This window comes from Aphelocoma coerulescens, chromosome 7, assembly GCF_041296385.1.
Source record: "Aphelocoma coerulescens isolate FSJ_1873_10779 chromosome 7, UR_Acoe_1.0, whole genome shotgun sequence".
NCBI lineage: Eukaryota > Metazoa > Chordata > Aves > Passeriformes > Corvidae > Aphelocoma > Aphelocoma coerulescens.
The window spans coordinates 1,933,062-1,955,796 of record NC_091021.1 but is presented as its reverse complement, the minus strand read 5'-3'; the positions used below and the strand labels follow the sequence as shown (position 1 = coordinate 1,955,796).

General features: G+C 46.1%; 1 protein-coding gene across 1 annotated transcript in view; it reads left to right on the top strand.

Annotated features, from left to right (window-relative positions):
• Window positions 1-22,735, top strand: part of IQCA1 (IQ motif containing with AAA domain 1) — a 102,247-nt gene that overhangs the window by 27,532 nt on the left and 51,980 nt on the right. The window contains 1 exon segment of the mRNA XM_069021450.1: window positions 3,231-3,415. Coding sequence (XP_068877551.1) covers window positions 3,231-3,415 — 185 coding nt within the window.

Below are 22,735 nucleotides of genomic sequence, written 5' to 3'. Positions count from 1 at the left end.
CAAATGACTGTGGCACGATGCCCTCGCTGCCAGTCAGTGCTTTTCTCCTCCTCCTCTCCCAGAACAGGAGCCAGCCTTACGTTCCTGACACGTGCTGGCCTCCTGCTCTCCCCTCATAAACAGGGCACGCTGTGTATGTTCCACATTAGCCAGCCCTGAGTCCTTCAGGCCTCATTTATCACAGCCAGCTGTGCTCTCCATTTCATGCTCCCCTCGCCCATCGCAGCTGGAGCGTGTTATTGCCAAACAAGAAACCAGGAGGATTGGGGGAAAAGTGGAGAATACAGCCTTAGCAACTTGCCCTGTTCTCTTTCATGCTTTTCTTTGGGGAAATATTGAAGGGGAATGGCTGAAGTCTTGTTCTAGAATTAATTCTCATTTTTCTTGTAGTAAAACAGACTCTGGAAAAGAAAATTAAAAAAAAAAAAAACCACCAAAAAAACCCAAAGGGTAAATACAACAGAGCTTCTTCTCATAAGCTGTTCTGCAGGTTTCTGTCTGTACTTCAGCCTCAGTGCTGCATACAGCTCATAAACTCCTATCAGCAGATGTATTGATAACTGAATGGTGCTCAGACAGGGAGCTGCACAAATATTTACTCAGGGCTCGGCTGGGTTTTGCCAGCCAGAACATGTCCCATGGCCTTGTTGTTATCAGCATCTGAGCCAGCTGGTTCAGAGCTCCCTGGACTGCGTCCACAGCAGCTCCATGACTCTGGGCTCAGGTGCAGATATGGGCTGTAGCAGATCACTTTTTGAGATACAAATTTCCTATTGCTGAACTCACACTGGCACCTTCTTACCAGTTCGAACAGCTCTTACCTCATCTGGCTTTGGGACTGGTGAAAGGGAGGCACTGAGAGAAGCTGGTCATCCAAGGCTCCCTCAAGATGCAGTGGAGAGCAGCTCAGAGGAGCTGGAAAGGTTCTGGGAGGGCAAGGAGGAGCTCTGCTGCCTGTGCTGCTGCTCCCCATGCTGCTCTGGTCCCATTGTCCAGCACTTCCCTGGCTGCGGCACTGGCCCTCAGCTGCTCCTGGGCTGGCTGATTCACCTTGTTACAGTGGGAAATGAGTAACTTGAAGAGGGGGGAGGGGAGGAAAAGACAAAAGGGATTATTTTCTGCTTTTTAGGGAGCTGAACTGGTTCACTGCAGGGTCAGGTGAGTGCCAGAGGCTGAGTAGGAGAAGGGAGGGATCATGCATCCAGCAGTTCAGGTGGAGTGGGAGCTGACCCTTCCCAGCCCCAATAAACTGCTCACCTGGTGACATTTCACCTTTAAATGTTCAGCCTGTCTCTCTCCATCAGCCCCAGACCAGCCTCCCTAAAGCTGCAGGTATCCCCATGCCCATCTGATGGGAATTTCTCAGGAAAGCAGTCCCCTGAGGATTGCTGTAGGGAGACAAAGAGAGGCATTGTTTCTGGACCTTCACTTTCCAAACCAGCCCCCGAGAGAGCAGCATCACATCTGGCTCTGTCCTGGGCTTCATTTAACATCAGCAAGGCAGACAATGGTGAAATACAAATAAACACTGACAACAGTAGCAGTGTTGTACTTACAAATAGGTGCTGGTGAGGGGGAAGACTGGAAACACTTGACTCCCCTGGAAACTGGGAATTGAGCAAAGGTAACATCTCAGGGTAAGAGGCAGCACTTGGGTCACACACTCAGGAAGGGAACATGTGCAGGCACCTTTCAAAACCACACTGCTGCTCTTATTTCCTCCTGAATATTTTCTCCCTGGTGGCCTTGACCGATTCCTGTAGCACAGTGCGAGTCACACATCCCAGATGCAGGGGAGGCAGTAAATTGCTTTCCTGAACGGGGCTTCTGTGCTTGCTTTGGACGCTGTGGGATCCCTCTGGGTACTCACTGAAACCAAATTTGCTTGGCACTTGTCAGTGATTTTTGGAACCTGGTGGAAGCATGGAAAAACAGGGAATAACAGATCTTAAATATGAGCTGGCCAAAGCTTTGACAGAGCTTTTTGTCTTTGTGGGAGGCCTCTGGAACTGGGGCTTGGAGCACAGCAGAAAATACATCACAAGAGCAAAAAGAATCATTACTGAATTAGTCTGAGATGGGCCAATTAAGGACAATTTCTGTATGCTCTGAAGTCGAAAGGCCAGAGCAAAATTATGTTGGTTTTTTTCCATGCCAACCAACAGCTTCTGTTCACATATGCTGCCACCTATATGTCAGTCACTAACTTTGAAAAGTAATAAAATCATACTACAAAACCAGATTGACATGTTTTCTCTTCTTTTCCCTTCTTAAATTTGCCATATGCCATCAGACAATGTGATTAATAATTCCCAAGTATGTGAAAAAACCAATTTGTTCTAGAATTTAAAAAAACCCAAACCTAAAACCACAAATCTAGTTCACAGGTTAATTTTTAAAATCAGATTTTTCTCTACACTTACAAGGTAGCAGTAGCTCACAAAACACTGGGAACATCTTAACTTTATCAATGATTGCAAGCTGAAAAATTCAAAGTTTCAGCCCACCCACACAGATGGGTTTTTTCATGCTTCTGTATTTGAATACCAGAAAGACTTTCATTTTTCTCCCTCAAACTACACATGCAAAATCAATCACCGAGCAGAAATCATTCTAAGACTTGAAACTGACTGAGAAGCACTTCTTGCCAAGGTTATCAAATCATGGGAAACATGGGGAGCTGTGATTTTTATTATAGTGTTTGGGGGGGGTTGTTTATTCCTCTTTTGTTGTTGTTGTTTCTCAAGGGAAGTTGATTTCCTACAGGAGTCTGACCAGCTGCAACAAAATACCAGGAAACCACTGAGCAAGCAGTGCATATAAAAATTTCAGTGCACAAATTAAAAACAATACTGGCTAATTAAAAAGCACCAATGGGAAGTCCAGACATTTGAAAATTCAATTAAAAATTTCTCTGGCACCCTTCTGACATGGATAAAGCTGGCATTTGCAGAACAGCAGCTTTCTCACCTGTCTCATTGAGATGCCGGGATCCCACGCTGCAAAGGTTGTTTTTGTACATTGCAATGTTGTTAATTAATGCTGAAATACCAACAATAGACCATTGTGTGCATCCAGGCACTTTTTATGAGCACAGGGTTGGTTTTTTTTTTTCCTGGCTTCCTGCAAGTAAATTAAGGCTTAAGCTCGGATTCACTGTCACCCTGGCATTCCAGTAAATATTAAGTTTTTTTTCATTCATACCTTTTATTTTCTCCTCTTGTTTTCAGAGCCTGCCTCCTGACTTGGAGGCAATGAGCAGTTTGCAGATAGGTGTTGGGAAGGCAAATCTCCTTCAAGGTGAAGTCCAGGAGAGAGAGGAGCCATCCTTCAGGCAAGAGCTGAGACAAACAGAGGGGTCTCACATCAAGGAAACCCTCCAGGACCAGATCAGCCAGTGCTTCATCGAGTGCCGGTGAGCAAAGAGAAACACTTACCCCTTAAAAAGTCCATTTTCCCCAAAGAGCCTGATTTTGAGTTCCTACAAACTGCAGAATCCATCTTTAAGGTAGTGATGCCAGTCCCAGAGGAGGAGTTAGTTCTGCACCAGCTGCAAAGCCAAAATCCTGAGCTGGAGGATTCCTGACTGGGGAGACCAGAGCAGGCATCGCTGCTGGCAGGGGTCAGAAGTGCTCCTTCAGTCACTGGCTGTGGATCAGGTCCACAAACATTGGAGTGGGACACCTTCACTTTGCACATTACCTTGGGCTCAGTCTTTGGAATTACAGGCAGCACACTCTAAACTTCAGGAACAGTGACTTTTCTCCCTGTCTGAACACATCAGGTTTAAGAGAGGGAACTCACTCTTCCATGAGATGGAAGCTCCATTATTTGCCATAGCAAATCACATCACGTCACTGGGACTGCCATCCAGGTGCCTGCTGCTGGTATCATCCAGCAGCCCACATGAATCTGAAGCACTTTTGTACTTGAGGCCTGACCTTGGAGCCACTCCTCCAAATGTAGCTTTCCTCGAGCAGTGCTGCTGATCTCAGGGAAACTTCACGTCTCAGTAGAGTTAAGCACATACTTACACAGTCTTAAACCCGGTTCTGACACCTCTGTGTCTCTCAGGAAGTTTACTTCAGCCAAAGAAGTTTTGAGACTGGCAATTCTGACACTGAAAACCCTTGTCCTAAGGAATACAGGCTGGTTTTATCATTTTCTGGGATTTACCCCATCCAGTGGGTTGGTAAATTGGGAAGCAGCACCCAAAACTTCCGGGATTTAGCAGCAAGGTTTCATTTGCTCTGCATAAAGCTGCTCTGCAAACTGGTTTTGTGTCTTGAGCTGCTCTGTGATGTTACAGGGCTCGTATTTATCTTGTGGACCAGTGTCATGTCCATTAATCATCCAGTGTTTGCTCAGGGTACTGGACTTGCCTTCAGCATGCAGTTTCCAGTTGGAAACACTAATGCATTCTGATGAAATCCTGCTCTGTTTGTTCCTTGACTCCTTCAATCAGGTTTGGGCAGCTGTGCTACTGTGAAGTGTTTGTTAAAAAAGGAAGAATGATCAAAAGCAGCACTCTCACAGGTCTGCCACAGTCTATTTCTCTTCTTTCTTGCACCTTTGCCTCTTACAGACTCTCAAGACTCCAGCGTATTTTTACTCTCCTTTAGAAAGTGCTGCTGGTTTTACAAACCTCAGTTATTGCAAAGCACTTTCCCATTCCCTAAATCAACCCTCTCCCAGGGCCTGCTCTGCACACTCCTTGAGCTGCCATTTCCTGCCATTCCCCACAGCTCCCAGCATGTTCTGAGGTACAGAAAGATCTTATTCCCTTTGCTTAGTATTCCTCACCTAATAGTCATTCTCTACCACAGGTCAATGGTGTCCAATTAACTTGGCTCTGGAGCTGGGGGAGAACTCCCTGAAATACTCCAGGAACCAATGGCAGTGTTTCTGTAGCAGATTAGCAGGGAACAGGCAATCTCCCAGAGAACCAGGCTGAGCCATAAACCTCTTCAAAGGTATTATGAGACACTATTAAAAGTTAAATCTGTTCCACAGAGACACTTAAGACCAGAGCCAACCAGCAGCCTAAGCCATCCAGAGGACCATTTGAGGAAGCTGAAGCCATGGTTCAGTGGAGGGAGGTGGAGAGGGATGGCTGAGAGGGCAGTTCATCAAAACTCCTGCTGCCTGCTGCAGGAGGGCCCTCAGTCTCATGTACCTGTCTAGGGTGGAATGTAAAATGCTGAGCTTTCTTTCTGTAGCCCTTAAAGTGGAATGGGACTTCCTTGCTACACTTGTATCTCATCTTTAGGTGAGATTCAAGGCTAGAGGCACACAATCCGTAGCCTAGCATATGAATACCTGATTAAACAAGCTGTAAAGCTTCCTTAGCTCTCCTTTTCTGGCCTGGCTAGTCAGGTTCAGTAGTCTTGAATCTCACCTAGATTTGAAAATTAACAGAGATTAAAGCAGATGTTGCAGATAAGCACCACATGAACTGATCTCGGACAGCTTTATGGATAATCCCGAGCAAGGGATTATATTAGATGGGACTAAGATACACCCACACACAGGGTGCTTGGAGATAAGCCTCGAGTCAGGCTTGTTCTGCTGCAGCCAAGACAGAGTGAGAAAACAGCTCCCTTCCAACCTTGTACAAGAACCCATCCATCTGAAACAACAGCATATTTTTTAAATTAACCATTTGCTATCAAAATAGAACCGCTGGTGGCAGAGGGGCATCGACACACTTGTTGCAGTCAGTGTTTGATCAGAGAAGCCCAGAATGGTTTGGGTTGGAAGGGACCTTAAAGCTCATCTCATTCCACCCTGTCATGGGCAGGGGCACCTCCACTATCCCAGGGTGCTCCAAGCCCCATCACACTCTCTGTTACTCTTTTCTCTCAGATTCACTGTCTGTTGTGATGCCTGAAAATCAGTAGTGCACAGTTCAGCCAAGACCAGCCAGCTCTCATTGATAAAAGCTCTTCTGGTGATTTAGCAGTGTGGCAGATGAAACTGTGCCCCCAGTGAAGGCAGTGGGAGAGCTGCCATCAGCTTCAGCACAGGCTGGACACCGCCCAACACCGGAGTTCATTTGAATCTGGCTGAGTGAGGCGGTGATTTACGGAGCTGAGAGGAATCAGAGCGAGCTGCCTGCAGTCCTGCTCTTCACAGCAGGCCTCTGTCTAAGTGACCAGAATCGCTTTCCCCACAGACACATTTGCTGGCATCCAAAATAGCTTTAAAAACAACCAAAAAAGATCAGCAGATTTCTCCACAAGGGGAGTGTGTGTGTCCTGCAGAGCCAGGCTTTCCTGCCAGAGATGCTGCAGAACTGGGAGCTGTGTCCTGCTCAACAGAGGGCCAGGCCTGAAGTGTCAAGGTTTGCATTAATTATTACCTGCCAGGATATGTTTTGGCTCTCCCCTAAGCCAGTCTGCGAGATCAACAGCTAAGCAGCTTATAAATTATTCTTCACCTAGGCTTTTTGACAGAGTTTACCATTTTCCATAGTCTACTAAATAAACAGATAAAGGGGAACAAAGATTCTTTTGAATAAATGTTGCTGTGTGGAGTAGAAAATAAAGCCAAACTTCCATATTTTATCCTTCACTCTGAAAAGACTGTGACAGAAAATACAATTAGCAGGTATTGTCTTTCAGCACAGTTACTCTTAGATTACAAAAGCAATGAGCACATATTAAATTTCTCAGCTTGTAAGAACTGCTGTAAATATTTATCGCTTTCATTACACAAGGGAACAGCTTCAGTCATTTCAACACCTGAACCAGCTTCTTATGAAGAGAGGTTATAAAAAAAGCCAAGGAAAGCAAAACCCAAAGGATGAGACTAAATGAAATTGTTCCAGTTGCTTATATCAATCCTACTGCAGAGGAGACAAAATAATTTTGATGTAACACTGCATTTTCCAGCCTTACCATCCGTGCTTCTGTTTACCCGGGTTGACTTCTGTGGAGCTGCTCTTTTTTGGCTTGCAAATTATTCACATAAAGCTTTCCAGATTGCCACGTGGCCTTGTCCAGCCATACTAGAAAAGAAAGAGAATTGGGTTTGAAAGCTTTTTGAGGAAGCATCATGCAGTTTACCTACAGACCTGCCTTTCTTTTGTTTTTTCTTTTCCCCAAGGTATGGCTCATAGTGCAGGAGTACACAGGATCCAAAATCAGCAGCTGCTATGATTATATACATCTGAGTCTGGATGGTAATCACTTGATTCCCACACATTCCATCCATTCAATTAATAACAGAGTTTCATATTAAGAGATAGCAGAGCTGGGGTTTTAGCTTCAATTTCCTGTACCAACATACCAAACCAAACCCATTTTTTCTGTAATTTCACATTTAGGGTTGTGCACTGAATATGCAAAGCCAGTCATCATCTTCTCAACTCTTTACCCACTGTGCATAAACCAGTTCCCAAATTACGAGTCTTCTTAGAGTCATCCCTAAACTGAATTTCAAAAAGGGCTGGGCATAAAAGGGGAGAAGGATCCCTTTATTATCCAGAGAAATACAGCAGTACCTTTGTCTAAGACAAGTCTTTCCTGACAGAAATCAATACAAAGGATGAGAAATCAAGATGAGGTTTTTATTACCAGAGATGGCCTCCAGAATCACAGGGGAGAGCCTCATGCACGGGGCTCTGCTGTGATGTGCCTCATGCCCTCGAGCTGTAACAAATTACTCCATGAATTTCTTGGAGGATTTATCCGCCACCGCTCGGAGCTCTGGGGAGCATTTCATCAGTGGCATCGCTGACCTAATAACAGGGGATCTAAGTAATAGCAACTTTTATGGAGGCTATGTGTTATTCCCACAGATCTGGGGATTGGTTTTTGGGAGGGAGGAGGCGGCGAGGGGTAAATGTGCTTTCATAATAGGTTTACACTTTACTGATTAGCTTTGAATGATCTTCTTGCTCTGCCTGCTGACTCGAGTACTGTCAGAAAAGGAATTGGCCAAGCTTCATGGTGAGTGAATGAGACTCCTCCCGAAGCAGGGGGGTTCCTGTGCTTTATTTATTCATTTTGAACATTCCTGACAGCCAGCCCGGGCTTGGATGCAGAGGGAAAGAGAAAGGAATAGGAAGTGATGGTGTTGTATTTCCCTTTTTTCCCCAGCCTGTTTTGTGGAGCTGAGTTTACTGCCAAAACTCCTGTTCCCAGGGCTCCCTGGGCAGCAGGGGGCGGGGAAGGGGGAGGCAGGAGGGAGATGAATGGAGAGACAGGTTTCTGCACTGGAACTCCACAGAACAGGGAAAGTGTTCATTCGTGTCAGGCACTGCCCGTATCGCATTTCCCACTCTGTCCGCTCTGCTTTTTATGGAGTCAGTGGCAAAGGTGCCAGGCAATCCATCAGCAGTGAAGCCCAGCCAACAGGACAGAGAGGGATGGCACCTCAGCAGTGCCAACAGCAGCACCCCCTCCGCTCTGCTTCCGAGGAATCGCGGCTCCGAATCCATCGAGGCGCGCGTTGCTTTCCAGTCCCATCTGGCTCACCTCGACCTGCCAGCAGTGCTTTCCAAGGAGCCAGGAGCATGGATTGCAGCCTCCACACAATATGGCAGCCACTCATGGAACAGCTGATGGGAAAATTGCTTAAAAACCAGGTTTGGTGCCATGAGCCACTCCAGCAGACAGTTGTCCAAGAGCAAGCTCCAGCCTGAAGATCCTTGAAACACAACCAAAGGCATCACCAGCCCCTTGAGCACAGGCCTCTTTCCATACCCTGTTAGTCTGGAAAAACCATTCCCTTCTTCTCTGCCACTCCTGGAGGGGCATTCCTGCTGTAGGAACCTACCCAAAAAAATGCCTCTTTGGTATCTGGCACTTGGTATTCAGCACAGAGAGGAGTTGCTGCCCACAAGAGCCATTTGTAGATGGATGAAGAACCATTCTCTTTTAATCTACTGAAAGTTGTCATTACTTGTTTTCCCTGTCACCATTACAGGATTGTCACATGCTCATGAACCACTTGAACGTGACACTCCACTCAGAGGCAGAACTTACCAGCCAGGAGCAGCTGTGAGCTCGTGGTAAAAATCAGGATATGGGGATAAATGAGTGGTTGCCTGCTAATTCCACCAGATGAGGATGAGCTGGACTAAATCTGAAAGAGATCTGTGTCTGCACCATATTTTCTCCTGTCCTCACCTGGAGATGAATATATCTTCTCCTGCCCTCTTGTACTTTGTGCCGTTTACACATACCAAATTCTTCGGGGAATAGCACAAAACAAGGAGATTCTCCTTCTGAATCCCTCTGCAGGGTTGTGTCTCTTATCCAAATCTTCTGGTTTTCCTCAAGAGAACAAAGACAAGCTCTGAATTATGGAAATGAAGCTCTGACAGAGGAGGGCAGAACTGTGGGTGTACTCTGCCCAAACACTTGGTCTTCCTGCAAAAGTAAAGAAACATTATTAGAAGAGGCAATGTCTGGGGGCTTTTCTATCAGTAGTTTCACCTCTGTTTTCTGACAGAGCCAGCAATTACAGGTTTTGCCAAGGCAGTAATCTCTGTATCTCAACCATCAGTGCTGGTGCAGAGTGCTCTCTAAGTGCCTTTCTCCTCTGCCAAAAGGCCCTTCTGCAGGGACAGCTTCCACTTAACATCCCTCTCCCTGAACACGGCTCAGCCTGCTCCCGGATGCTGGGAGTTTCAAAATTCAGCAGGAAAAACCCAGAAAAACCTGTCCAGGACCCAGCATAAATATCCTGGCAGGCAGAACGTGCTGAGCTCCTCACTGCAAGCAGCTGTGGCAGAGACTTAAACTACATCTGTGGGAACTGAAATCCTGCCTTTGGGCTCCCGGCTGAGACAACCTCGGAGACTGATTAATTAACATAATTAGGAGCTGTAAACATTAATGGGTAATGTTCAAGCCTTTCCTAACACGTTCTTAAAAGCTTCCTCTGAGTAGTTATCTGTTGACTAATTTTGGCAGGCATCTTTAGGGCTGGAGGGAGCAAGGGAATGGAATGCAAATGCACCACTGGCTCACGGGAGGAGTGAACCAAAGCAAATAACCCACCGGGTTCCTTTAATAGAGGGAAAATAAGTTATCAGAAACAAGAGGATTGTTTGTTTATGACGGGGGAGAGTGGAGCCAACAGCTCTGCAACCTGTTTTCCTATCGATTGGAATCAACTACCTAACCTGAAAGCCATTTAAAACAAAACAACGACAAAAAAACCCCTTTGGGCCCTTCTGGTTTATAGGAGCACCGCACTGTCCTCTTTTAAAACAAAGTGTGAACCCTCTAATTCCAAAGGAGGGACAGCTGTTACGAAGTCCATCTGCAGTTAATCTACTTTACTGGGTGTCCATGGATTTACAGGAGGCAGGGGACACCTGTGGAAGCTTCTGTGCAGCAGCACAAGTTGCCTCCTTCAGTGCAAGCTCAGAATTTACGAGCGTGCTGACATTAATGGAGGCGGCTCAGTGGCTTTGGGGGGGACCAGCCGGAAGCCCCTGGATTCATCTATTTCCCATACACAGATAAATCTTGGTGGCAGGGATCTGAAGCAGGAAGACCACTTGAACCCTGGTGTCACACCTCCAGAGAGGCATTGATAAGATCGCTGGTTCTGCTTTCTAAATCACCATGAACTCCGAGATACGTCGCCTTTGCAGTTTGACACTTCAATTTATGATTGCCACCTCTGTGCAGTGATTGAAAGCACATGCAAAGGGCTCTTTGCAATCCTGGATTTTGCTCATTCAACTATCCAAATTTCTAAGGAATGAAGATTCTCTTAAAACGTCACAGGTGCAAATCAAGCTCCCCCAGGGGTTTTCAACATCACAAGTCGTCCTCATGAACTCTTATTTAATCACCAAGTGCACCAATGCTGCACGTAAGCACATCTTGAGCTTTCCAAACACTGTGATTCCCTTCCAGGTACACACTCAGGTATCTCAAATCACAAAGTTCTTAGGGATCTTCCCTGGCTGATCTCTCCCTTCCCTGAGATGTTTTGCTTACACTGAAAAGAGGGTCAGATTCTAACGTTATTTAGTTGCCTTCATTCTAAGCAGACTCCCACTGACTTCCAAGGGGATTCAAAGAATAAGACATTGTTGGTTTTGAGCCCTTTTCAAGGGTGTCACAGCCAGGTAGAATCACAGAGTCTTGTTTTCCAAGCAGTTCACCAATGCAAAATCAAGGAAAAGGATTTCAGTGTCGTGGCATTTTGGGCTTTCTGCCTGTGATGGGGTCTTTTCCTCAGCATCTTTTGCAGGAATGCTCAGAACTTCAAGCATTTCTGAGCTCATTTCCACCTCTCCATCAGGCAGGATTTGCACTGCATACCTCTTGCCATGCTTGCACATAAATTAAGCAGTAGTAACACCAAAAGCTCATTTGGATCTCAACAGCCACACATCAGCAAAGCCACAACAAGCATGGTTCTTCTACAGCCCAGGCTCTCTTCCTCCACCTTCCTCCTCAACCTGCTTGCTCCCAAATCACTTTGCCCAAAAAGGCTTAACCTTTTCCCCATCCCATTCCTGCCCCAGTTTCTGTCTCTGTAGTTTTCACCTGCAAAGCTCCAAACACTGGTGACTGTAGACCAAAGGCAAGATTGCCCTCAGCCTGTGGATTTTTACAGGGATAGCAGAGACATTTCCGTTCCAAAAGGCACGAGGACCAACGAGAAAGATAAAACTCCTTGTTCAAAATCCTGTGAGCAGAAAGATGGGTGCAATTAGACATCTCCATTTATTTAGCATAATTATTATGTCTTTAACTACATTGATCCATTCTTACAGACCTGCCCATCCTGATCACTGCTCTGTAGGATAACTCCGGGCTTCCCAATTTTTGATTTGTAGCACTATAGAAGTAAAACTGACCATTACAACAAATTGAGGTTAGATTCCATTTTCTACCTTCTTCAAATGGCTGCAAGTGACCCACAGATATCCACAGCCCACTGACCTTGAGGCTAAGCCTCCTGCTTAGAATTAAAGCTCCTAAAAATATTCACTCCTTTATACATCTGAAAGTCTGGAATCAGCTAAAGTAAACAGCATTAGTCTGAGCTGGCCCATTTGCACACAAGAAAAATAAAATCTGGTAACTAATTAGTTCATTTTCTTAAAGCACTTCATACCCATCTCCATGATACTTAGGAATTATAAGTCTGAAAATGCAAAGTGTTCCTGACCTAATGCAGCACCCCCCCCCAGCCCCCCACTGAGATTCCCAAGGACACTTCCCAAACATTAGGATTATTTGTTGTCATAGATACCCACACAGACACAAACATCAGTGGCACCAAGGGACTCCTACTAGCCAGCAGCTTGTTATAATACAGCTCCACATGTTTGAAAGGCAGGATTGGCCTTTTTTCCCTGGAAAATCCTGCAGGCTGTGCCCGTTCAGTGGGTGCATTAAGTTGCTGTCCTCCTCTGTTCCTTTCTCAAGCAGAGTCCTGACACAGCAGGCTGCATTTCTGAAGGCAGGAACAGAGCAGTGGGGTGTTTAAAACTGCTAACTGGGGCCTGATGTTCACCTTGGAGCTGGTTCCTCTTTCAGGAATCCAGCTAGATACCTACTAGGCTTGGCCCAGGGGAGCCTGCTCTGCCATCTGATCTATCCTTGGCTTAACCAGCAGACCGTGGTCCTAATCAAGGAGAAAGAAAGAAGGGAATGAATCCCAAGAGGAAGGGGAAGAGGCCCAGCCCAGCTATTATTTCACTCCACTGTGACAGGGAGAGGTGTCTTCTCCAGCAAGTTAATACAGAGCAGGAGGAAGAACCAATTTTCCCCACTTCCCCATTTCCAACAAGCAAAGATCTGCTGGGATACAGAAACAAGAAACAGGCAAAGAAAAAAGAGCCAGGAGTCCCACTGGTGCCTGGTAGAAGCACTGAAGAGCCAGTGGCTGGCAGAGGAGAGGTGTTTAATGGATATTCTAGGAAGAGAAAGACTAAGGAAAAGCTTAGAACTAAGAGGAATAAAAATGAGCACGAGGCACAGAGCAGTGGCTCCCAAGCTACAGCCCTTGCTCCACAGATGGATCTCTTTGGAGAAGCAAGCAGAGGAGGTGCAAAAGGCATTTTCAGCCTTGGCTCTGTAGAATGCAAAGAAGAAAGGAGGTAAGTGGGGTAAAAAAGAACCGTGGCATGCACTGACACAAGCAGAGCAAAGGGATAGCAGAAACAGTCATGAGGATCTGGAGAGGCAGAATCAGAAGAGGAGGGATGAAAGAGGCATAAAACTGGGGGAAAAAAACCCCTATGAGTTACCATTTTGATAAATAGGCACAGTTAGGACCAAAGACTGACAGAAAATATGAAGTGTTTCCAAGGCAAAGACAAAAGAGCAGTTCCCACATATCTGTGGCAGCAAGTTCAGGTGAATATATAAAAAAAAGACTCGATTGCCAAGGGGCCAGATTTGACTACGGAGAAGATGAAGGACTCATGTTGTGGCTGGGAATGTGGCAGCCTGTTATTCTTTCTCCCAAGTGAAGAGGGATATGTTTAATTCCACAGTCCAGTTGTTTCCCTGTTTCCACTGGCAGTGGGTTTTCCCGACCCTGGGGAGCACAGCAGTGGAATGTCTGATGGAATATAAGGCTGACTTGGGGCACTATGGCTCCAGTGTGCCAACAAGATAATTTAACAGGCTGCTGACAAGTTCCTGAAGTGCTGAATTCCAAGTGGATTCCACACCCAGGAGGCTTGCATCGTCTAGCAGAGAAAATTCCAGTCTTACACTGCAAATGGAACGAGGAGGAGCTGAGAGGGGAGAAGGACACAGGCTACAGGAGCAGGTTATCCCATAAACCTCAAGACCTCCATGGTGAAATAGCTGGAACAGGCTCTAGGTGACAGCAGAACACTGACTGCAATCCCAGGGCTGGGAAATACAGCAAGGGCACATGAGACAAAGCTTTTCTTTTTTTAATTTGATTTAATTATTTCCCTTGCTCCTTTGTTAGGTGGGCAGCGTGGGGTTGGTGAGTACCTAGGGAAGCTCTCCCCAGGGCAAAACTCACATTAAAGCTGCTCTATCCAAATCCTATATGTCCTACACTCAGACTGAAATCTCAGCTCACAGCTGAAAAGGTTGGGAGATGGTATTTCTGTGGGCAGAGCAAGAACTTGCCTGAAACCTGAGTCGCATCCATTCCTTCCAGAGCCAATGTGTTTCAGTTTTACTGGGAATTTCAGCGTGGGGGAGATGAGTCAGACTCCATCAAGCAGGTTGTTTTTATTATCCAGGTCAGAGTCCAGGGCTTTTCAGTCATGCTGCATTTCAGTCCTGTGCAGAGACAACAGAAAGTCTAATTATTTACAGTAATTTACTCTAAAAACACCCAGCTATTATAGTTTATGTGCTGTGCCAGGCAGACTTAGGATCATCCTAGGCTGAATAAAAGACATTTAATAGCATATAAGGGAGTTTAGTGGGTCTTCTTAGGCCCTACTTGTACAAAATAACTGTATCAACAATAATTATAACTATACCCGTAAGATCTTGTGCCAAATACAAACTTGTTTTAACTTCCCCACCCCTGGAAGTGTTCAAGGCCAGGGCTTGGGGCAGCCTGCTCTAATGGAAGGTGTCCCTGCCCAGGGCATGGAATGAGATGAAATTTAAGGTCCCTCTAACCCAAACCATCCCATGATTCCATGACTCGAGCAAAGGGCGTAGAACCATAAAAGAGCTGGTTCAGTATTTACTGAGACATTTATGGAATAGCAGGAAACTGCCTGGCCCCGAAATCAGTTCCAGAGCCCCTTACTGACTCAGTAATCCTTTGGTGGCTTGGAAAGGAAGTTCACTCTCTTGCTTTGTCTTCCCCGTCACACAGGGAAAACAACTCTTCCCAGATTTTTTTCTTTTTTTCTGGAAAGCATCTCCAATCCAGCAACCAATTCTGAAGATGCAGGTTTAAAGCACAGCTGTGAGTTAAAGGCTGCAGTCTGTGTAGCTCCAGGAGTCCTCCAAGTATTCCAAGTCAAAACACAATTGCTCCAAGGGAGCGAATTCCAGAGCCGGAGTTGTGCCATGTGCTTACATGTGCTTCCCATCACGGCCTCAGCTCTCAGAGCTGGTAACTCTATGCCCAAAGTATCCTTCCACCTTCATGCTCTCCAGGGAAACCACACCTAACACGTGGGTTTGTTCCTGTGTGTTGCAAGGTTGGCAGTTTGGGAAGCCTGGGAACGAGCGGGAGCGAAGGTGGGAGCGGCTGACGGGGGCCTCTCCCACGCGTGTGCTGCATTCCCTTCCTGCCCAAGCCTCACCTTCCCATTCTTTGCCTCAGGGAGCTCTGCTATCCTGCAATAAGGCTGTTCCAGACAACTGATCCTCTCGAGAGGCCTGTGAAGCAACACGGCCACATCTCCAGGCCTGGAAAACAACACAAAAGAACCCTAGGATGGAGCAAAGCTGCCCTGCAGGGCTTGTCTCCAAACTGCACTTCCCACCCCACCTTGCCTGTTTCACCACTGTGGGGAAATTACCTGTGCTTGGGCTCTCTGCTTCTTCCAAGAGCAGGTTCCAGCTCCAAATTCCCTCAGAATATCCCTTATATCCCCGACTCTCCAGCCCCTTTGCCAGCAATTCTCTGCAGCACCGACCCTGTCTACCAAAGGAATTATTAAAAGCACATTATGAAGCCATCGTTTAAATTAGCAATAATAAAAAAGCTGCACTTTGTGCTTATTTTTGATTAAATCTGAGTGTATGCCGCTGAGTAACATGCAGAAGGATTCAGTCATTTGGAGAGGCAATGCCAGAGTCCTGCAAAAAGTATTCAACTCTGTCAGTCTGCACAACTCCAGCCAATTTCGGGAGACTACAGGTCATGCACCAGAGCCACACCAGTTACAGGACTAGACCACTCCAATTTTTCTCTCCCAAAACTAAAACGGTGGGAGTTAAGGAACTTGGCATCTCCAGGCATTACACTATGTTTCCTGGATTGCAGACATGACTGGGGTTTTGAGCTAAAACTCCTGGTAAATGGCTGCTCCTAATACCATGCCTGGCTTAGAGCTGAGCTCATCTGGAATGTTTCTCCTTGTCCTTTCCTACGCTTTTTAAATGCCAAAGTAGAGGTTCTGAATTATTTTTCTTTCTAGTGAGCTCTCTGGTTATTAGCATTGGCCAGGAGTGCAAACATCTCTAATTTAACAGATGGATTCTGTGACATTCTCACTTTTTCCCTGGTTTTACACTCTGTATACACCTGATGGGGATTTATTCCAATGAGGCTGCACAAGCCAACTGGGATGAACGTGGAAAAATCAAGCACTGTGACTGCTTTCATCTGGATGAAACTGCCTCAGATTTATCATTAAAGATGTCATTTATGCTTTCACATAAACCACAGAGGGAGTTTATAGACCCACAAATCTCCTGAAGTGGACAAGAAGCTGTCCCTGAGCCATGAGTGTTCCCTGGGGGACAAGAAGGCCAGTGGGATCCTGGGGTGCATCAAGAAGACCACTCCCAGCAGGTCAGGGGGTGATCCTGCCCCTCTCCTCAGCCCTGAGAGGCACATCTGGAGTGCTGTGTCCAGCTCTGGGCTCCTCAGGACAAGAAGCTCCTGGAGGGGGTCCAGCAGAGGCTGTAGAGGTGAAGGGACTGGAGCACCTCTGATGAGGAAAGGCTGAGGGAGCTGGGGCTCCTCAAGAGGAGACACAGCTGAGAGGAGACCTCTGTAATGTGTGTAATTATCCAAAGTGGGGATGCCAGAGCATGGACCAGGCTCTGCTCCACGGGGCCCAGCAGTGGGACACAAGAACAGGCAGAAACTGATGGTTCCACCTGGACAGCAGGCAGAACTTCTTCCCTGTGCAGTGACCCAGCAGTGAACAGTGTCCAGAGAGGGTGTGGAGTCTCCCTCTCTGGGGATATTCCAGAGCTGTCCAGACACAATCCTGTGCCCTGTGCTCTGGGGATGACCCTGCTCATCCCAGCAGGGAGGTGGGACCAGATGACCTCACTGTGGTTCCTTCCAACCTGACCCATTCTGGGATTCTGAGCACTGAAAGGGAAAGCAGTGTCTGGTTACATTCCTAAAAACTTTGCAATGCACCATTTTCAGCTTCTCCTTCCCCACTGACATCTTCCTGCTGCATCACAAGTGCTCTTCAAGGCAGTTCAGCCTTAGCTGCAAATAGTGATTCCAGTTTTAAATGGATTATCAAGCCACTCTCCCAAGCAGTGATGCAATGCCTGATGAAGCTGCTCACACTCTGTCCTTTAGAAACTCCTCAGGTTAAATCATGGGCAGGCAGCAGGTCAGGGGCACAGTGATCCATGGGTGGGACAGCCATGACAGTGGCTGAAGAGCATTTTAACTCAGGGAGGCAAAAAATGAGTTATGCCAGCCTGGGCTGTATTTCTGCACTGATAGCACAGGTGTAAGGCAGAGACAGAGCTACTGAAACGTGTCTGATGCCACCTTTGATGCCACCTCGGATCCATCTGTCTTCATCACACTGAGGAAATTACATCACTGAGAATCCCAATGAAAATCTCATCATTTACTCATAACCAGGGCTGTCTAATCACCATATTGCTCTTCTATGCTCTACTGTCTATTCCAGCATTGAAAAAAAGGGTGGGTCAAAGCACAGAGCTTCTCTGCTCATTCCAGGCCCTCATTCCCAGTTTTCCAGGCAGATATAAAGGCTGTCCATGCTGCACAGCACACGCAGGGAGGCTGACATGCCCCAAGAGCACTGAATTCATTATCCATGCACACAACTCTCCATCCAGCACGTGAGCAAGAGGGAGAGCACAGACCTTCCAGGGCGTTTTTAATCAGCCAATACCCTTGAAATACCTCAGCCACCTTTCACAGGCAGGTGTGGCAGAAGAAATGCAGCAGATGTAAAACCATTTCGGAACAAGGAGGAGAGCAAAGTCCTGCGAGAGCCCACACAGAGCCGGGGATGCTTTTCTAGGTGGGTGACCTGTCCAGGACACCATTTCTGAACCCTCTCCAGAAGCATTATCTTCAGTTTTAAGTGATGGGCCATGGTGAAGGAGTGTAAAGCAGCCAGGTTAGAGCCTTCTTCCCCTCCTGTAGAGATGCATTCTGGTCCACCTTGACTTCTAAGAAGCAAAAACAATTGCTCGAATTTCTCATAAACAAATCCCATAAAACAAAATGCTCTCTTATTCTCCATTTCACTCCAAATCCCAAAGAAACCTGTGATGTTGGAGGGCAAGTTATTTCTTTTGGCTGGCCTTGCCAGAAAAAATGGCATGCTTTATTTTCCTCTTTACAGGATTCATATTGTGTTAATAAAGTACTGTTGATTCCCTCTGGCTGACTCTGCAGGAAAACTATTCTCACAAAGCTTCTAGTCTGGGTTAAAGTAATCTTGCTTAAAACTGCCCATAATTGTTTCAGTCTCTTAAGTTTAATGCTGAGCACTGGAAATTCTGCCCAATTTGAGTCAGGACCGGGCGTTCTACGCTGGCAGGAGAAGCTGACCAAAGGTAAGGAATTCAGTAAACGCAGGGGGAATTTGACCCAGCGTTTCTTTGAGCCAGCTTCTGTATTTCTGACCTTGCTCTGAAGAGAATGGAAAGATGGGACAAAATCAAACCAGATGAGAGTTTAATGGGAGCTGTGTGCTTCAGAGTGCTCGTCATTCCATCAGCCAAGGCCCCCAGAGTCCTGGAGCAGTCCCTGAGGGCCTCCTCACAAAGGGCTGCTCACCCCACTTCTCTCCTCGCTGCTGGCTCGACAGGAGCGCATTCCTCCAAAGGCTGGGGACAGGCAACAGGAAGCTGACACTGGAAACCAGCCTGGGGACAGCCTGACTGGGAAAGAGGGGGAGCAGCCCTCCATCCTTGGAGACAGCCCCTCGAGGAATACAGCTCTGGTAAACACAGCACGATCAGCAACTCCCAACGAGAAGGAAACACACTCAAGGATCTTCAAACCAAGCACTGGGGCAGTGCTGGATGTCAGTTTTCCCTCCAGGGGCAGGGATGGGACATCCAGGTGTCCTTAGATCCATCAGGATCTTTCAGTGTTACCTCACATCAGGTTTACCAGCAGCTCTGCCCAAGGCTGTTCTGCGCTGCAGGAGTCAAGCCAAAAACCCTAAATAACCTTCCAGGGACCTGCTTTCCAGTCCCTTTAATCTTCTTCCCATTTCCATGCTGTGGTGGGTGTATTTAATGTCCTCTAGGTTTGTCTGAGCCTTCAGCACAGCTTAGCTGGTATCAGCTCTTGCAAAGCAAGTCAGTTGTATCAGTCAGGACGTGATTTTTCCCAATCCTCAGTTAATTCAAATTTGAGCTCTGAGAAAACTTTGGGCAACATTTTTTGAGTGTGTGGAGGGAGGGACATGCAAAATCAGAGCACCAGAATGTTTCATGAGTATCAATATTACAAAATATTTCTTCTGATTGTAGCAGGTTTTCTTTTAACTTAAGCTGATATTGGAAGAATAAGTCTTGTTGGTTTTCCTTGGCATTATTCATGCCCAAGCTGCCTTTGATTTCCATTCAGAAATCCAGGAGTAATTTGCAGTGCTACCATCCATGTCTCCAATTATCTCAAGGAGAAAAATCTCTTGCTATTTTAAACCAGGAATGATTTGTCAGAATTTTGAAGGGAAGAAAATTTTTAACAATCCTTTTCCCTAGTGGTTTTTTACAGCAGGAATTGGGATAACCAGGAGTCCTGGCAGAGAAAGCTCATACCCCAGCCTACCTGAAGGGGAACAGAGATTCCCATTTTTCCATTCTGCTAATTACCTATTGCTATCCCTAAAAGACCAGAAGGATCCTTGGAAAGGTAATAACTTTATGACAAAGCAGAACAGACTCTTTCGCTGTAAGAACTCAAGCAGCTTATGAACAACTGCACTGGGTCAGCCAAAGGTCTACCTCTCCTGGCCAGTAACACCACATGGAATAAAACTATCAGGGAGAATTACCACATTCCTCATTTAGGTCTGTCCCCTCCAACAACTGTTCCCAGCTATTACTTGGCTTTGAAGTTGCCTTCTCCCATTTCAGATCTAAGGCAGGCACCAGGGACCCCGAAGACCATTCTAATTACGATAGTTACTCTAATAAAGGATATCACCTTTCCCCACAAAAAACCCAAAAAGCGTCCTCGTTCCTCCATGGGAATGCTTTTCCTTGCACATTGTTGGCCTCACAACATTCGATCTTTGATTTTCAAAGCTGAATATTTATCCAGAACAATAAAGTTTCTGATCCTCCAATTACCCTCCACTGAAACGCTTCCATGGATAACAACCACGCGTACAAGCAAACACTGGGAGGATCAGGACCTGAGATAAAACATCAGCTGCAATGTGTCTGTGTCCAAACTCATTAAAGATGATAAGAAGCCTGTGGAAATCAATCTTGCTTTATAAGTAATACTGTATTTGCCCAGGTTATTTTTCCTGGAAGTGGTTTTCAAAGAGCTAAAGAAAGCACACACACAAAAAGGGAAAAAAAAAAAACCAAAACAACGCAGCAAAGACACCTAAAATAAACCAGCACTGCTATTTAAGCAGCCTGAGAGAATCCATATCAGGTGGGGTTACAGAAACAGGCAAGAACTACAAAACTGATGAGGGTTTTATTTCTTTAAAGAGCTCCCCCCTCTTCGTCTGTGTCCCTTTTCTGCGCGGAACACCCCTGTCCCTCCACTCAGCGCGTACACCATCAGTCATGCCTCCTCTTCTGCACACAGCCCACATCCTCTCTTCCCCTGAGAAGAGTTAAGCACTCTTGTTCCTCCAAAGAACAATTTATTTTTCCTGACAAGGCCTTTTATGCAATTAACTGGAGAAGCCACAGCCAAAAAGAAAGAATAACACATGTAAAACCACGCCAGAGAACAGAGTAGGTAGGAACTTGTTGAGTCTATTACCAGACAAAATGTTTAAATCAATGGTGTGTTCTCATAAATCAAAAGCCAGATTTAGCCCTAACTATAACCATCCCTGAGCAATGTGGAATTGAGAAAACACTTAAAAATTTTTTTGAAGCTCCTAAAACGAGGAAGGGAGGAAGCAGCAGATGAGACAAGCACAATGTAGGGTCATCTCCCAGGTAGAGAATTTATTTTACAGGTGAGAGTGGAGGTGCCACAGCATTCAGAGCTTGCCAATCACACTGACTTGTCCCAGTCTGGTGGTGATTTGGAGACATGAGAGAACCATTTGAACCTAGTTAAAACTTGGACATTTATGTGGGGTTTTGTGCTGTAACAAATACTGAGCCCAGAAGAGCCAGAACTCTTTGCTACAGATCAGAGACTAAAGGATTTGCACTGCAGACCATAAAAGATCATTCTTTTTCAATTACACTTGACAGGACTGAGTTATTGTAAGAGGAATAGGTTTGGAGCAGTAACAGTGAACCAGAGAACATAATGTAATTTGAGAAACAGCACAGAAACCTCATCACATCCTTTTCTTTTTCAGCTGGGAGTGCAAGATCACATCTTTTTACCCCTCCATCCTTGTCCATCCCTTTACTCTTCCACTTGAGCTGCTCTGATTCAGATTTAGGGCCCCCATTCATCCCAGTTAGAAGGCTTTTCTGTAAAGCTGTTTTCCAAGCCCCTGCTCTGCTTCCGTTGACAGGATTTCACTGCTTTCCAGAAAAGTAATGGATTTCTCACACACCAGCTTCTAAAGGTCCCTTCTTCTACAGCATCTTCCTCAGCACAGGAACTTTAGCAGTGCTGCTAAATAGTGGCTCTGACCCAGAGAAGGATCTTTTTGCCCGCTCTGAACTCCGGCACAAGCAAGCAGAGCACAGCTCCCAAACCCAGCTTGCTGTTCAGTGCCTGGGAACACACAACAGGGAGCAGGTCACCCACAGGAGCCATCCTCAGCTCCCTGCCTGCAGGCTTTGGGCTCCTGAGGCTCTAAGGGCCTTCCCAGGCTGCTGCTGGGCTTTGGCTCACACACAGGAGGTTTCTTCTTAGCCCTGTCCTTCCTCCTCACCTTATTTACTTCTGTTCAGCCCCTGAGTCCAGTCCTGCCACGAGATTTTTTAAACTTTATTTGTTCCTTCAGGCAATTGGTTTTACTAGAACTGCATCCTCCCTAAGAAATCCAGGACAATTTGCTTCTGCTTAACGCGCTGTCAGCACTCCCACTGAAGCAATCACACTGAAAATAAGAGTTGTTTCTTCCAGTTCTGGCATTTACACGTTTTTATGAGACACTGGAAAAGTACAATTGGATATTTTTTTCCCCTCTGCAAACACTGAGACAGTAATAAGTACCAGATTCACAGAGTTCTGACTCGGATCTAGGTGTCTCTGACATGCACCATGTCTTTCAAATATATTACACACTCTAATGCTCCTGTTATCAAGAGCTTGAGCTTTTTATGTTCTCTTCTCCCCATCAACAGTGGAACCAGGCAGGATTCCCATCACACAGCTCCCCTCTGCACTTCCCACAAAACAAAGCAGCCTGCTGGGGCTTCTTCTTGCAACTTCTTGCATCATCTGGGTTCATTTTCTTACCCTATTATTGCCTCTACCCATGAATATTTCAGTGTTTATAGGAAGTTTCAAAAGGGGAAGGTGGTTAAAAATTATTTGGACAAATATTATTGTGAGGAAAGCTCAGAATCACTCCACAATGTCTGGGACCTCCTCCTAATTCAGGAGCTGTTCATGGGAAATGTCTGGTGGGACCCCCTTGAGCCACAGGTGATGTGTAGCTTATCTGATGGCACAAAGATACAGGAATTTAAAATTATAGAGTGGTTTGGGTTAGAAG